The sequence below is a fragment of the Ascaphus truei genome, chromosome 1 (genome assembly GCF_040206685.1).
Source record: "Ascaphus truei isolate aAscTru1 chromosome 1, aAscTru1.hap1, whole genome shotgun sequence".
NCBI classification, from domain to species: domain Eukaryota; kingdom Metazoa; phylum Chordata; class Amphibia; order Anura; family Ascaphidae; genus Ascaphus; species Ascaphus truei.
The window spans coordinates 318745625-318760349 of NC_134483.1; the positions used below are offsets into that span (position 1 = coordinate 318745625).

The window sequence follows — 14725 nt, forward strand, 5'->3', positions numbered from 1 at the left end:
CCCACCCACTCAGTCACCCACCCACTCAGTCACCCACCCACTCAGTCACCCACCCACTCAGTCACCCACCCACTCAGTCAGTCACCCACTCAGTCAGTCACCCCAGTCACCCACCCATTCAGTCAGTTCACCCACTCAGTCAGTCACCCAGTCACCCACCCATTCAGTCAGTCAGTCACCCACTCACCCACCCAGTCAGTCTCCCACTCACCCACCCAGTCAGTCACCCACTCACCCACCCAGTCAGTCACCCACTCACCCACCCAGTCAGTCTCCCACTCACCCACCCAGTCAGTCTCCCACTCACCCACCCAGTCAGTCTCCCACTCACCCACCCAGTCAGTCTCCCACTCACCCACCCAGTCAGTCTCCCACTCACCCACCCAGTCAGTCTCCCACTCACCCACCCAGTCACCCAGTCAGTCACCCACCCAGTCACCCAGTCAGTCACCCAGTCAGTCACCCAGTCAGTCACCCTCACCCCAGTCACCCACTCACCCAGTCACCCACTCACCCACCCAGTCAGTCACCCACTCACCCACCCAGTCAGTCACCCACTCACCCACCCAGTCAGTCTCCCACTCACCCACCCAGTCACCCAGTCAGTCACCCACCCAGTCACCCAGTCAGTCACCCACTCACCCACCCAGTCAGTCTCCCACTCACCCACCCAGTCAGTCTCCCACTCACCCACCCAGTCAGTCTCCCACTCACCCACCCAGTCAGTCTCACACTCACCCACCCAGTCAGTCTCACACTCACCCACCCAGTCAGTCTCACACTCACCCACCCAGTCAGTCTCCCACTCACCCACCCAGTCAGTCTCCCACTCACCCACCCATTCAGTCTCCCACTCACCCACCCAGTCTCACCCAAAACCACCCACCCAGTCTCACCCAAAACCACCCACCCAGTCACTGACCCCACCTACCCACTCACCGACCCTGAAAAAGTCACCCAGTCACCGACCCACCCACCGACCCAAAGTCACCCACCCACCCACCGACCCAAAGTCACCCACCGACCCAAAGTCACCCACCCACCCACCGACCCAAAGTCACCCACCCACCCACCCAAAGTCACCCACCCACCGACCCAAAGTCACCCACCCACCAACCCAAAGTCATCCACCCACCGACCCAAGTCACCCACCCACCGACCCAACTCACCCACCCAACCACGACCCAAAGTCACCCACCGACCCAAAGTCACCCACCCACCGACACAAAGTCAAACTGACCCAAAGTCACCCACCCACCCACCGACCCAAAGTCATACACCCACCCACCGACCCAAAGTCACCCACCCACCGACCCAAAGTCACCCACCCACCGACCCAAAGTCACACACCCACCGACCCAAAGTCAAACCGACCCAATGTCACCCACCCACCGACCCAAAGTCACCCACCCACCGACCCAAAGTCAAACCGACCCAAAGTCACCCACCCAGTCACCCACCCACCGACCCAAAGTCAAACCGACCCAAAGTCACCCACCCAGTCACCGACCCACTCAGTCACCAACCCACCCACCCACTCAGTCAAGTGTCACCCACCCACCCACACACTCAGTCAACTCACTCACCCACCTAGCTGTCATGGGGGGGGGGAAAGCCCAACCCTGTCGTACGCCCCCCCAAAATTACATCCCGGGCAACGCCGGGTCTCTCAGCTAGTATATATATATATATATATATATATATATATATATATATATATATATATATATATTATATATATACACTGGCGACACACTTTTTTCGAGCTCGGCTACTCCCACGAATTCGGGTATACCCGGGTGTATTGAGGTTTGTGACTGTTTTCTGCCCGAGTGCATTGAGGTATTTTCAAGGCAGGGATTGAAGCATTTTATTCCCGCTGGCTGCAATACTGCACAGTATATATATATACTAGCTGAGAGACCCGGCGTTGCCCGGGATGTAATTTTGGGGGGGCGTACGACAGGGTTGGGCTTTCCCCCCCCCCCATGACAGCTAGGTGGGTGAGTGAGTTGACTGAGTGTGTGGGTGGGTGGGTGACACTTGACTGAGTGGGTGGGTGGGTTGGTGACTGAGTGGGTCGGTGACTGGGTGGGTGACTTTGGGTCGGTTTGACTTTGGGTCGGTGGGTGGGTGACTGGGTGGGTGACTTTGGGTCGGTTTGACTTTGGGTCGGTGGGTGGGTGACTTTGGGTCGGTGGGTGGGTGACATTGGGTCGGTTTGACTTTGGGTCGGTGGGTGTGTGACTTTGGGTCGGTGGGTGGGTGACTTTGGGTCGGTGGGTGGGTGACTTTGGGTCGGTGGGTGGGTGTATGACTTTGGGTCGGTGGGTGGGTGGGTGACTTTGGGTCAGTTTGACTTTGTGTCGGTGGGTGGGTGACTTTGGGTCGGTGGGTGACTTTGGGTCGTGGTTGGGTGGGTGAGTTGGGTCGGTGGGTGGGTGACTTGGGTCGGTGGGTGGATGACTTTGGGTTGGTGGGTGGGTGACTTTGGGTCGGTGGGTGGGTGACTTTGGGTCGGTGGGTGGGTCACTTTGGGTCGGTGGGTGGGTGGGTGACTTTGGGTTGGTGGGTGACTTTGGGTCGGTGGGTGGGTGGGTGACTTTGGGTCGGTGGGTGGGTCGGTGACTGGGTGACTTTTTCAGGGTCGGTGAGTGGGTAGGTGGGGTCAGTGACTGGGTGGGTGGTTTTGGGTGAGACTGGGTGGGTGGTTTTGGGTGAGACTGGGTGGGTGAGTGGGAGACTGAATGGGTGGGTGAGTGGGAGACTGACTGGGTGGGTGAGTGGGAGACTGACTGGGTGGGTGAGTGGGAGACTGACTGGGTGGGTGAGTGTGAGACTGACTGGGTGGGTGAGTGTGAGACTGACTGGGTGGGTGAGTGGGAGACTGACTGGGTGGGTGAGTGGGAGACTGACTGGGTGGGTGAGTGGGTGACTGACTGGGTGGGTGAGTGGGTGACTGACTGGGTGACTGGGTGGGTGACTGACTGGGTGACTGGGTGGGTGAGTGGGAGACTGACTGGGTGGGTGAGTGGGAGACTGACTGGGTGGGTGAGTGGGAGACTGACTGGGTGGGTGAGTGGGAGACTGACTGGGTGGGTGAGTGGGAGACTGACTGGGTGGGTGAGTGGGTGACTGACTGGGTGGGTGAGTGGGTGACTGACTGGGTGGGTGAGTGGGAGACTGACTGGGTGGGTGAGTGGGAGACTGACTGGGTGGGTGAGTGGGTGACTGACTGACTGAATGGGTGGGTGACTGACTGAGTGGGTGACTGACTGAGTGGGTGACTGACTGAGTGGGTGGGTGACTGAGTGGGTGGGTGACTGAGTGGGTGGGTGACTGAGTGGGTGGGTGACTGAGTGAGTGACTGAGTGAGTGGGTGACTGGGTGAGTGGGTGGGTGACTGAGTGAGTGGGTGACTGCGTGAGTGGGTGACTGAGTGGGTGGGTGACTGAGTGGGTGGGTGACTGAGTGGGTGGGTGACTGAGTGGGTGGGTGACTGAGTGGGTGGGGTGGGTGACTGAGTGGGTGGGTGGGTGACTGAGTGGGTGGGTGGGTGGGAGACTGACTGGGTGGGTGAGTGGGAGACTGACTGGGTGGGTGAGTGGGAGACTGACTGGGTGGGTGAGTGTGAGACTGACTGGGTGGGTGAGTGGGAGACTGACTGGGTGGGTGAGTGGGAGACTGACTGGGTGGGTGAGTGGGTGACTGACTGGGTGGGTGAGTGGGTGACTGACTGGGTGGGTGAGTGGGTGACTGACTGGGTGGGTGAGTGGGTGACTGACTGGGTGGGTGACTGACTGGGTGACTGGGTGGGTGAGTGGGAGACTGACTGGGTGGGTGAGTGGGAGACTGACTGGGTGGGTGAGTGGGAGACTGACTGGGTGGGTGAGTGGGAGACTGACTGGGTGGGTGAGTGGGTGACTGACTGGGTGGGTGAGTGGGTGACTGACTGGGTGGGTGAGTGGGAGACTGACTGGGTGGGTGAGTGGGAGACTGACTGGGTGGGTGAGTGGGTGACTGACTGACTGAATGGGTGGGTGACTGGGTGACTGACTGAGTGGGTGACTGACTGAGTGGGTGGGTGACTGAGTGGGTGGGTGACTGAGTGGGTGGGTGACTGAGTGGGTGGGTGACTGAGTGAGTGGGTGACTGAGTTGACTGAGTGGGTGGGTGACTGAGTGGGTGGGTGACTGAGTGGGTGGGTGGGTGACTGAGTGGGTGGGTGGGTGACTGAGTGGGTGGGTGGGTGACTGGGTGAAAGTGGGTGGGTGACTGGGTGGGTGTGTGGGTGGGTGACTGGGTGACAGTGCGTGGGTGGGAGACGGTGGGTGACTTACCTTGACCCCGGGGGGCAAGAGTGGCAGGAGGCCCGGGCCGCGCTTCCCCTCCGTCTGGGAGCCGGCGCACGTGAGGGGGAGAGCAGGAGACCCGGGCCGCGCTTCCCCTCTCCGGAGCGGCGCACGTGAGGAGGAGAGCAGGAGGCCCGGGCCGCGCTTCCCCTCTCCGGGAGCGGCGCACGTGAGGGGGAGAGCAGGAGGCCCAGGCCGCGCTTCCCCTCTCCGGGATCGGCGCACGTGAGGGGGAGAGCAGGAGGCCCGGGCCGCGCTTCCCCTCTCCGGGATCGGCGCACGTGAGGGGGAGAGCAGGAGGCCCGGGCCGCGCTTCCCCTCTCCGGGATCGGCGCACGTGAGGGGGAGAGCAGGAGGCCCGGGCCGCGCTTCCCCTCTCTGGGATCGGCGCACGTGAGGGGGAGAGCAGGAGGCCCGGGCCGCGCCGCGAGGGGGGAGGAGCCTGTAGTTTGCAGCTGAGCAGGAGGGCCGCGCTTCCTCCGCGGCGCACGGTGAGGGTGATGGTGCGGCTGGGGATGATGCGGAGCGTGGGATTTGGGTGAGGTGGGGAGGGGGGAGAGAGTGAGGGGGAGGGGGAGAGAGTGAGGGGGAGGGGGAGAGAGTGAGGGGGAGGGGGGAGAGAGTGAGGGGGAGGGGGGAGAGAGTGAGGGGGGAGGGGGGAGAGAGTGAGGGGCACCGGGAGAGGAGGGGGGGGTGTGTGGAAGGTGAGCTGCGGTCCAACTGACGGGGGGGAGAGAGAGAGTGTGTGTGTGTGTGTGTCTGTGTGTGTGTCTGTGTGTGTGTCTGTGTGTGTGTCTGTGTGTGTGTCTGTGTGTGTGTGTCTGTGTGTGTGTCCCCGTCCGTCCCCTTTGGCCCGTCACTCCGCCTCAGGCCAATGAGAGGTGTGCGGGGGCGGGCGGCCCAAGGGACCAATGAGATTTCCCCTAGGGACACCGGACATCCAGGCAGGCAAACATACAGTGCTTTCAATTATATATAGTAAGATACTGCATTACAATTCATGAATTGTTGCCATCTGGTAGACACGCGAAGCATTGCAGCCTATTAAATCCTAATCATTATCATTTAACAGATCAGCCGCCCGTCAGCCAGGCATGAACCCAGGCTGGGAAGGCAAACGCAACGGGGCTTGTCAGAGGTGAGGAGCGGCGCATTCCAGGTATCTGCCAGGTACATACTGGGTATTTGCTCGAATAAAGTGTGTCGGTGCAGTATACAGTGTTCGACAATGCTATACATTTACACGCCCGGGGCGGGTGGATTTAACCCCCGGGCGAGTAAATATTGGCCCAAGCAGCACACGTGTTTTTTTTTTAAATTTCCCTGCTCGCGCTGAAATTTTCCCTGCTCGCACTGAAAAAAAAACAAAAAAAAAACTCCCCCTACCTGACAGCTGATTGCCACGCGCTCCCAGGCTTTGTGGGCGCTCGGCCAGGCTCTATAAGAGCCCGCCCCCAACGAGCGGCCATTCTTTCTGCCCAGACATCTGTTGGAGGGTAAGTACTCTCCATGCTGCGGCCCCTCTGCTCGTCCCTGCTATCCCCCTGGTCCCCACATGGCTCCCTACTCCCCACCGCAGCAGCTCTCCTGTCCCCTGCTCCTGTCCCCTGCTCCTGTCCCCTGCTCCTGTCCCCTTCCCCTCCTCCTGTCCCCTGTTCCTGTCCCCATCCCCTGTCCCCGTCCCCTGTTCCTGTCCCCGTCCCCTGCTCCTGTCCCCTTCCCCTCCTCCTGTCCCCTGTTCCTGTCCCCTGTGCCTGTCCCCGTCCCCTGCTCCTGTCCCCTTCCCCTCCTCCTGTCCCCTGTTCCTGTCCCCTGTGCCTGTCCCCATCCCCTGCTCCTGTCCCCATCCCCTGCTCCTGTCCCCATCCCCTGCTCCTGTCCCCTGCTCCTGTCCCCTGTTCCTGTCCCCTGCTCCTGTCCCCATCCCTAGCTCCTGTCCCCTACTCCTGTCCCCTTCCCCTCCTCCTGTCCCCTTCCCCTCGATCCACCGATCGCTGCCCGGGGCGGGAGGTCCCCACTGCTGCAGCCCGGTTGGCGTGCGGGGGGGGCCTCGGCCCTCACCCCTCACCACGTGCCTCCCATGCGCCAGCTAGCTTCATGACGGCGCAGCCGCCGCATGAGGTGGGGGATGTCGGCCTGCCCCCCCCCTCCCCCCCACCAGCTTCATGTCGCCGCGGGCTGGGGAAGAAGCAACCTGCAAAGCTGCTTGGCCGCGCACTGTGACGACATGCCGGCGAGGGGAGCAGGGCAGTGGCGGCCACGGCGGGGCTGACTGTCCCCTGGGGCGCCCGCTGGGGGATACCTTGCCACGTGCCTCCCACCCACCCTGCTGATTGGGGGGGGATGTCGGCCTGCCACCCCCCCCCCACGAGCAGGAGATGGGCGCAGGTGGGTGGGGGAGGAGCGTGGTGCTGGTCACGGCCTTTCCTCCCCTGTGTGTGTGTGTGTGTGTGTGTGGTTGTGTATGGGTGTGTGTGTGTGTGAGAATGTGTGTGTGTGTGTGGGAGAATGTGTGTGTGTGTGTGTGTGAGAATTTGTGTGTGTGTGTGAATGAATGTGTATGTGTGTATGGGAGTATGTGTATGTGTGTGACACCAGAGGTACCCCACCAATCAGTAACCTCCCCCCCAATTAGTAACCTCTTCCCCCCAATAAGCAAGTCAACCTCTCCCCCCCAGTCAGTCAGTCACCCCATCTCCCCCAGTCAGTCACCCCCCCCAGTCAGTCACCCCCCCCAGTCAGTCACCCCCCAGGTCAGTCACCCCCCACAGTCAGTCAGTCACCCCCCCCCAGTCAGTCACCCTCTCTCTCTCTCTGTATCACCCACCCTCTGTGTGTCACCCACCGTTTCTCCCCTCTGTGTCTCCCCCCACACTCTCTCTCTCCCCCACTCACACTCTCTCTCTCCCCCACTCTCACACACTCTCTCTCTCCCCCACTCTCACACTCACTCTCTCCCCCACTCTCACACTCTCTCTCCCCCACTCTCACACTCTCACTCACTCGCTCTCTCTCCCCCACACTCTCTCTCCCTCCCCCACACACTCTCTCTCTCCCCCACACAATCTCTCTCTCCCCCACACACTCTCTCTCCCCCACACTCTCTCTCTCTCCCCCACACTCTTTCTCTCCCCCACACTCTCTCTCTCTCTCCCCCACACTCTCTCCCCCCCCACACTCTCTCTCCCCCACACTCTCTCCACCCCCCCACTCACTCTCTCTCTCCCCCACACACTCTCTCTCTCCCCCACACTCTCTCTCTCTCCCCCACACTCTCTCTCTCTCCCCCCCCCACACTCTCTCTCTCTCTCCCCCCCACACTCTCTCTCTCTCCCCCCCACACTCTCTCTCTTCCCCCCACACTCTGGATCTCTTATTTACTCTATATATCTTACTTGCCCTATACTTCACCGATATAACCTATACTGCTTTCTTCCAGATCTGACTCAAGCTTCACACGGAAGACATCGGAACCCCCCCTAACCCAGAAGAGAGGTAGGGAACACCTCCCCTCCAATGTATAACATTGCGGGAATGAGGTACCTGTACATTGAGGGACTGCGGATCAGGTAAGATCCCAGGCGGGATTGCTGCTTTTGATATTCTGAAGCGGGGGCATCCAGACACTGGTTAAGGGGTTCAGGAAACTAGTCATTCACACCGGGCTTTTATTTCTAGATCCGACATTTACACACACACACGTAACAAGGACTAATTGTAGTATAATGTAATACAATAAATACATTTATGTCAAAAACGAATGTTGTTCTGACTAGGAATTTATTAAATGTATTTTATTTATATATTTTATTTTAAAGTGGGGTTGGGGGCGGGACTAGGGTTGGGGGCGGGACTAGGGGCGAGTAGATTTTTTGGTTGGGCGAGTAGATTTTTGGGTGATTTGTCGAACACTGTATATATATATATATATCCAATAAAGAATATCACTTGTGAGCACATTCACATGTCTTAGACAGGTCTGCAACCCTGTCTTTCAACCATTATCACCTCGCATACAGTGCTCCCACTGCAGCAAGGGATTCTGGGAAATGACTTGCAAATGAGCACACAATGTGCCACCTTTTGCCTGGAATATCCATTCACATGGAGCCCATGGAGCTTATATGGATATATATATTCCTGTGGAGGGTTTTTGTCACTTTTTTTACTCACCATAACTTAAGTGTGTGTGTGTGTGTGTGTGTGTGTGTGTGTGTGTGTGTGTGTGTGTGTGTGTGTGTGTGTGTGTACACACACAAACATATATATATAACAATTTTTGCATGGTGAGGCTATTTTCACTTATAATTCGCTCCTGTGGCTACATTGAAAAATAGGTTGCCCATCCCTGCTGTAGACCCTTGAGTGATTGCCTGAAAAACAGGCCTGACCATATCAAACAAAACATAAAATGCATTAAATATTCTTGGGTTTAGAGCTTGATGGGGTTGTGTGTTTGTATATTTCAATTTTCAACTGGTATCAGTTAGTTTGGCGGTTAGTGGCCCCGCCTCCCAGGGTTTAAGCTAACCCCTCCCCACTTTTTATTGTAGGGAAGGGTTTTTCATGTTGCTGTATGGATAGACTCACTGCAGTCATTCTCCCTCCAACAGAGGTATAAGAGAAGTCTCAACAGTTTAGTGTTAGGATCTGAAAAATGTGGTTATGCCTTGACATGGCTTGCAGGCTTATAACGCTTTGGCCAAAGGGTTTAACTAAATGACCCTTACTCATGAGATTAATATTATTATTGAAGTATTTAACTATATACTATATATTTTGTCACATTTGATGTAGCATTGGGCTTTTCTGTCTTTTGTTGTATACATTTGGCCACGCTCAGTAGCACTCTGGGGTTAGAGCTTGCTTGCGTTGTGTGTTCATTGTATGAAGCAGACAGATTTTAAGTGTATGGTATGAGGATTCAGGAATTGGTTCATGACACAAAGGTGGCCTGCAATCATGGCTCACTGCTAAGATACTTGCAGCAAATACTTATTGTTCCAGGAGGCAGTTCAACAACCTGTTATGGTCCATGGCCATGGCTGGATTAACAAAGGTTTATTAATTGAAACATTTTGCTTTAAAGCAGCAATCCCCCCTACAAAGCCTGCATGAGTTGAACTCAAAAAATGTTAATATCTTGCCCCTAGAGCACGTTGTGCTCTTCTTTCCTTTTTAAATGTCTTTGAAGTGGTGAAGAAGGATTGTCTTGATCTCGAACTTCTGAGGTTACCATGGTAACCTTTAGACTGCACTGGGCTTTGCGAAGAGTTTCATATTTATCTCCCAGACACTTAATATTTCAAACTCTTATCTCTCTTGAACGAAGCAGCAGAATGTAAAAAAATAATTAAGAAAGGACAAGGAGAGAGATTTTTAAATGCCCATCAGCCTAAACTGCTGTTTTAAAACCGTGAATCCTTGTTGGAGGATTTGGATTTAGTAAGGATGATAATTCAATCAGTTGTACTTATTTCACACAGTTAGATGTTCACGTGTCTGGCAAAACTGCACCAAAATGCTTCCTTCAAACCAGGCTATCCTTCCATCAAAATAATTACTCAATAAAAATAGTACGAATTAAGAATTTTTCCCCCTCAGCTTAGAAACAGGCCCGGCCATAGTTGAGTGCAATCCCAAAAATAGTCGCACAGACCAGCTTTGTGCTTCAGTACTGCAGCAATTCCATATCCATGGCCTCGGTTTAGAGAACCCCATGAAAGGAGGATTGGGACGTGTGGAATGGATGCATCAATTCAAAGTATGAACTTGTGATCTGACTTACCTTTCATGACATAACATCCTATAGCAGGGCCACATAACACACACAGAAGAAAACAGCATGCAATAGATACAAACATTGTACCCACTACTTTATAATTCACTGTCCTAAAAGTCCAATTATTATTATTTTTAAATTGATGTATTTAAAATATAACTAGAGTATCCATACAGTGTATCTAGAGAGGTTGTTACCATTGTCTAAAATAAATGCGCTGTCCTGGGTTGAGAGCTTCCCTTCAAGTACTGTAACAACTTAAACACATACTGTATGTAGAAATGGTTACAGGATAAGATAAATCTGATTTTTAGTGTAAGGATAGTACACCGTTGTGCATACAGTATGCAGTTTTATGGACACCAGTTTTCTCACATATTCAGATGTGTGCTTAGTTGTTGCTGTAACCGAGGTTTGAATAATGAGAGAGAATAAAGATAGACAGCACTCAAAAAAATCACTGATAATCTTACGCAAGATGCAGGGTGCAAAATAGAGGAACAAAAGAAGGACCCAATTACTCCTAAATAATTACAAAACAGTAATAATAGTTCCAGCACTCACTGACTAATGAAATATATTTATATACACACACACACACACACACACACACACACACATCTGTATACATAGATGTAGCAAACGTTATTGCATCGACTGGCGCGTTGCAGTGGCTCCGATAACATGCTACCCTGCACCCTTTTTGTGTAAATTCTGCTTAATTGGAGGCTTCTCCTACTGGCATTATGCATGTCCCACTGCAACGCGCCTTTAATATCATTTGGTACATCTGTATATATCCGGGCGTACATATATGTCACGCAATTAGTATTAAACAATATTTGTAATTGTTTTTGCAAGGCCTTGATGAGATGGGTATCAATTTCTGTTTAGGGTTTTTTTTTTCACCTGATGATCTACATCAAAAAGCTGTTTATACGATTAAAAATATATATTCCAACCACGGTCATTATTTATGTTGGAGATTCTTACCAAGGTTAAAATTATGAGAAGCAGGAGAATGAGTTTGGTTGTTTGATGCCAAGACCGCTGCAGAGTTAGCAGCCTGCTCCATCCCCTCCTCCGGTTCATGCTTCCCTCCTCTGCAGCAACAGGGTATAGTACTATTGCTTCTTCTTTATGCTCAACTTTCCCTGCCAAGGCTAGTGCCTAGTATAATACTGCCGTCTGTTCCCACAATATGAATATATTGTAAGCTTTCAAAGCCTTGAACCCTCCCCTCCTACACATGTTGCCATGGATGCTATTTATTTACCAACTCTGACAGACCACTGAGCTGTGACTTTCTTCTTTCCATTCCTACTCCTCTTTTTCTTGCAGGTGCATTTAATCTATCATAATACAGATTGTTCTTCTGGGTCCCAGTGCCTCTTGCATCAAACAGGTTGAATGTAAGGGAGTTTAGCCCTGTGTGGTTTGGGCTATAGATCTGCCCTCCTCCTGGCGGTAATCCCTGCATAAGGGCAGGTTTGCCAGGAGCAATCATGAGGTTTCCCCACTTCAGGCAGTGCAGTGAGTCAGTGAAGGCAGATCATCAGGCTCTGTGTCCAATCAGAAGACACAGGGGTGGTGCCTGTTGGAGCTACCTTGTGTACTGCCACTTCATATTTGGAGAGTCTGTCCCCAGAGTGAGAGGGACAAGGATGACACAGACAAAGCTGCCAGGACTGGCAGGCTTGAGGCCTCCCTACGGGAGTGAGAGTGTGCACTCCATACCTCCTACCCTGCCTAGAGGGTAGGGGAAGAGCTAGACCCACTCTTGGTGCCGTAGGCCGGGAGTGAGGTCAGGGACATCCTGAAGGAACACAGTGTGATCTGGCTGCTGAATAGAGACCAATAAAGATCTTGCACTTTTGCCTATACTCCTGCCTGAGAGTGAAGTGTATCGGGAAGAGGGGAAGGAGAACTCTTTGTAGGTACTTCGCCCCATACAGCTGGGGGCTGCAGGAGATGGAGGCGCTGCACTAGTAGAAGAGACGGAGGCACAACCCCAGAAGCCTGTCCTGTTCTACCCCATGTCATCGCGGGAGTCTCAGGGCCCCCTGTTGCCAGCAGCAATGCACCACACAGAGACACGTAGCCTGAGCATTAGATTCCCAAGGTGACCCTATCAGAGATTGGGGGGGAAAGGGGGAAATAAGGGTTACAGGAGCGACTACATCCTTTGAGCTTGCTACATGACTCCAGAACAGGTTTAGCTAGTGCTTGCTTTTAAACCCTCCTGGCACTTTCTATTTAGAGTGTCTGTCCCCAGAGTGAAAGGAGAAGGGTGACACAGACCAAGCTGCCAGGACTTTGATATCCTATGATATTGAAAAGTTGTCCATATGGAACAGGGCCGCTGGGACAGATTCAGCCAAACCTATTCAGATATCTGGAGCTAGATGACAAACATATTAGTTACTAAGATTTCAAGTGTTCAAAAGTAACAAACTTCCTATACATTTGTTTTATGGAAAACAGGTTTGCAACATCTGTTTTCATATCAATAAAGTATTCATCTTCTAAAAATTGTTTCCAAATAGCCTTGACTACTTTTTAATACTGTCATGCAATTAAACCATTACTTTTTTGTTTGACATCTCAACCAAATAAAGAATACAGTAACCAAATTAAGAATACAGTGAACCATAGATAGAAGGATCTGAAGCATCAGTGCATCTGGGTAAGGGATAGCATCACCATAGATGAATAAAGGTCTCAAAATGGATAAAGGACAGGTATCTGTAACACACCAGTTTCTTGAACTTGATAGATTTGATAGAAGAACTCATTGAAGGGTCTCAATGGTTTTCTCCAAAACAATTTTCTCTTCCAATTTTGATTGTACAATCAGCTCCATGTGCTTAGTGGAACAATCATCTAGTATCTTAATCCAATGTTCCTCAAAAACTTTTGATGGGAACCCAAACGATGGCGTCTTTTTTTATTCAGAGCCCTCTGGGTATCCTTTTTGTTTTTAAATAATTTTCTAAGGTAGTAATGTCCCACCAAAGGAGAATATTGAGAGATAAAGCCTTTTCAAACTTTGAAAATACATGGATAAATCAATACTGTCCTCACAAGATGGTAACTGAGTGCCCTCAAATACATATGCTGCTCTTCGTGCACGTCCAGTGTTGTCTGAGCATTTATGTAAATATGTGTTGTTCTTAGTCGTAATAGTCTCAGTATCCTCAACAGCCGATTCCATAGGTTCCATTGTGAAAAGAATTACTTTAAAAACAACTTGTCAAGTGTCACCAAAAATATAATAAAATGTCACAAATCAATGTGGAACAATAATGCGATAGCCCCCGAACTTAAATACTTGAAAAAATCCTTAATACTCGAGCATCCTGAATAGTAGTATCATACAGTGAACCATAGAGAAAAGGATATCAAGCATCAGTGCATCTGAGTAAGGGATAGCATCACCATAGATTAATAAATGTCTCAAAATGGATAAAGGACAGGTATCTGTAACACACCAGTTTGTTGAACTTGATAGATTTGATAGAAGAACTCATTGGTGGGTTAAAACATGCCAATAAATGGAGTAATACCTGAGTCAACAACTGTAGTGTTAAAACTTTGGTGACTCCATAAACCCCTTAGGTAGGCAATGACCCTAAAGTATAATTCTCGTTATTTCAGTCTTCATGAAAAACAAGGAGATTTGTACTCACATTGCTGGTGTGTGCCGTCGTTGCTGGTATGTACCGTCCTTTGGTGCGTACATCCAGTAAAAATGTAAACAGAGGAGGTTCCCATGTGGAGAGAAAAACGGACCAATCAGGAAAGGGGAACCTCTCTCGTCACGCAACGGGGGTGATCCGCAGATGTCCTTAAATCCTAGGTAGGTGGCACCACAGCAAGGGGCACTAGAAGTCCTCCAGGAGAACGTGTAAAGGATTGAACAATCCACACGGGCGGTGAACAGAGTTCCCAAATTGGAGATGGTAAGGTCCTGTGTATGGCAGTGAACCTAAACTGCTTGTCCGGGAGACCACAGTCCACTTATCAATGACTCACTACCAGCGTGAGGTTACTGGTGTGACTCCTGGGTGGCAGGTTCAACAGCGGAGGTGAAGTCGCCGAAAGCCAAGCTTCTTTCTGTGTAGGCGTCAGCGGCGTGCGTCGCCCATAGTGACGTCACCAAAAATGGAAGAGAAAAATGACTAGCAAATGTGTGGCAACAAACAGCAGCGAAAACAGTTTAAAAAACAGTCATTTTCTAACGCGTTTCGTAGCAAAATACAAGTCACTTCATTAGATGTAGTTAGGCAGGTAATCAATAGAGTTTAACATAGGTTTAAAGTAAGATTAAGTAAGATTATGGATTAAGGTTCTGTAGGATATAATTTTCTTAAAATAGGATTAGGATAGGTCTAGGATAGGATTAATGTTTAATGATCAAGGTAGCACAGACTCTTTTAGGAATTAGGAACTAAAATAATGGATTAAATAGGGAGGAGCTCACTCAGTTAAGAAGCATATAGATAGGTAAATACGTAGATAGGTAGATAGGTAAATAGGTTAAGAGTTAAGAATAAGTTTAATAGGAGTTAAGTAAGTAAGGGTTAAATAA

The 14725-nt window shown here is 51.7% G+C and overlaps 1 protein-coding gene across 3 annotated transcripts in view; it reads right to left on the bottom strand.

Moving 5' to 3' along the window:
- LOC142497724 (uncharacterized) overlaps nt 1-14247 on the bottom strand; it is a 63363-nt gene extending 49116 nt beyond the window's left edge. For 2 of the 3 annotated variants that reach the window (XM_075605960.1, XM_075605952.1), the window contains exon 1: nt 11128-11662. In XM_075605960.1, the coding sequence (XP_075462075.1) occupies nt 11128-11226 (99 nt within the window). In that variant the 5' untranslated portion in view covers nt 11227-11662. Of the gene's footprint in view, nt 1-11127; nt 11663-13823 lie in introns of those variants that run through there. The other variant, XM_075605970.1, reaches the window with a different exon arrangement.
- Nucleotides 14248-14725: the final 478 nt, after the last annotated feature.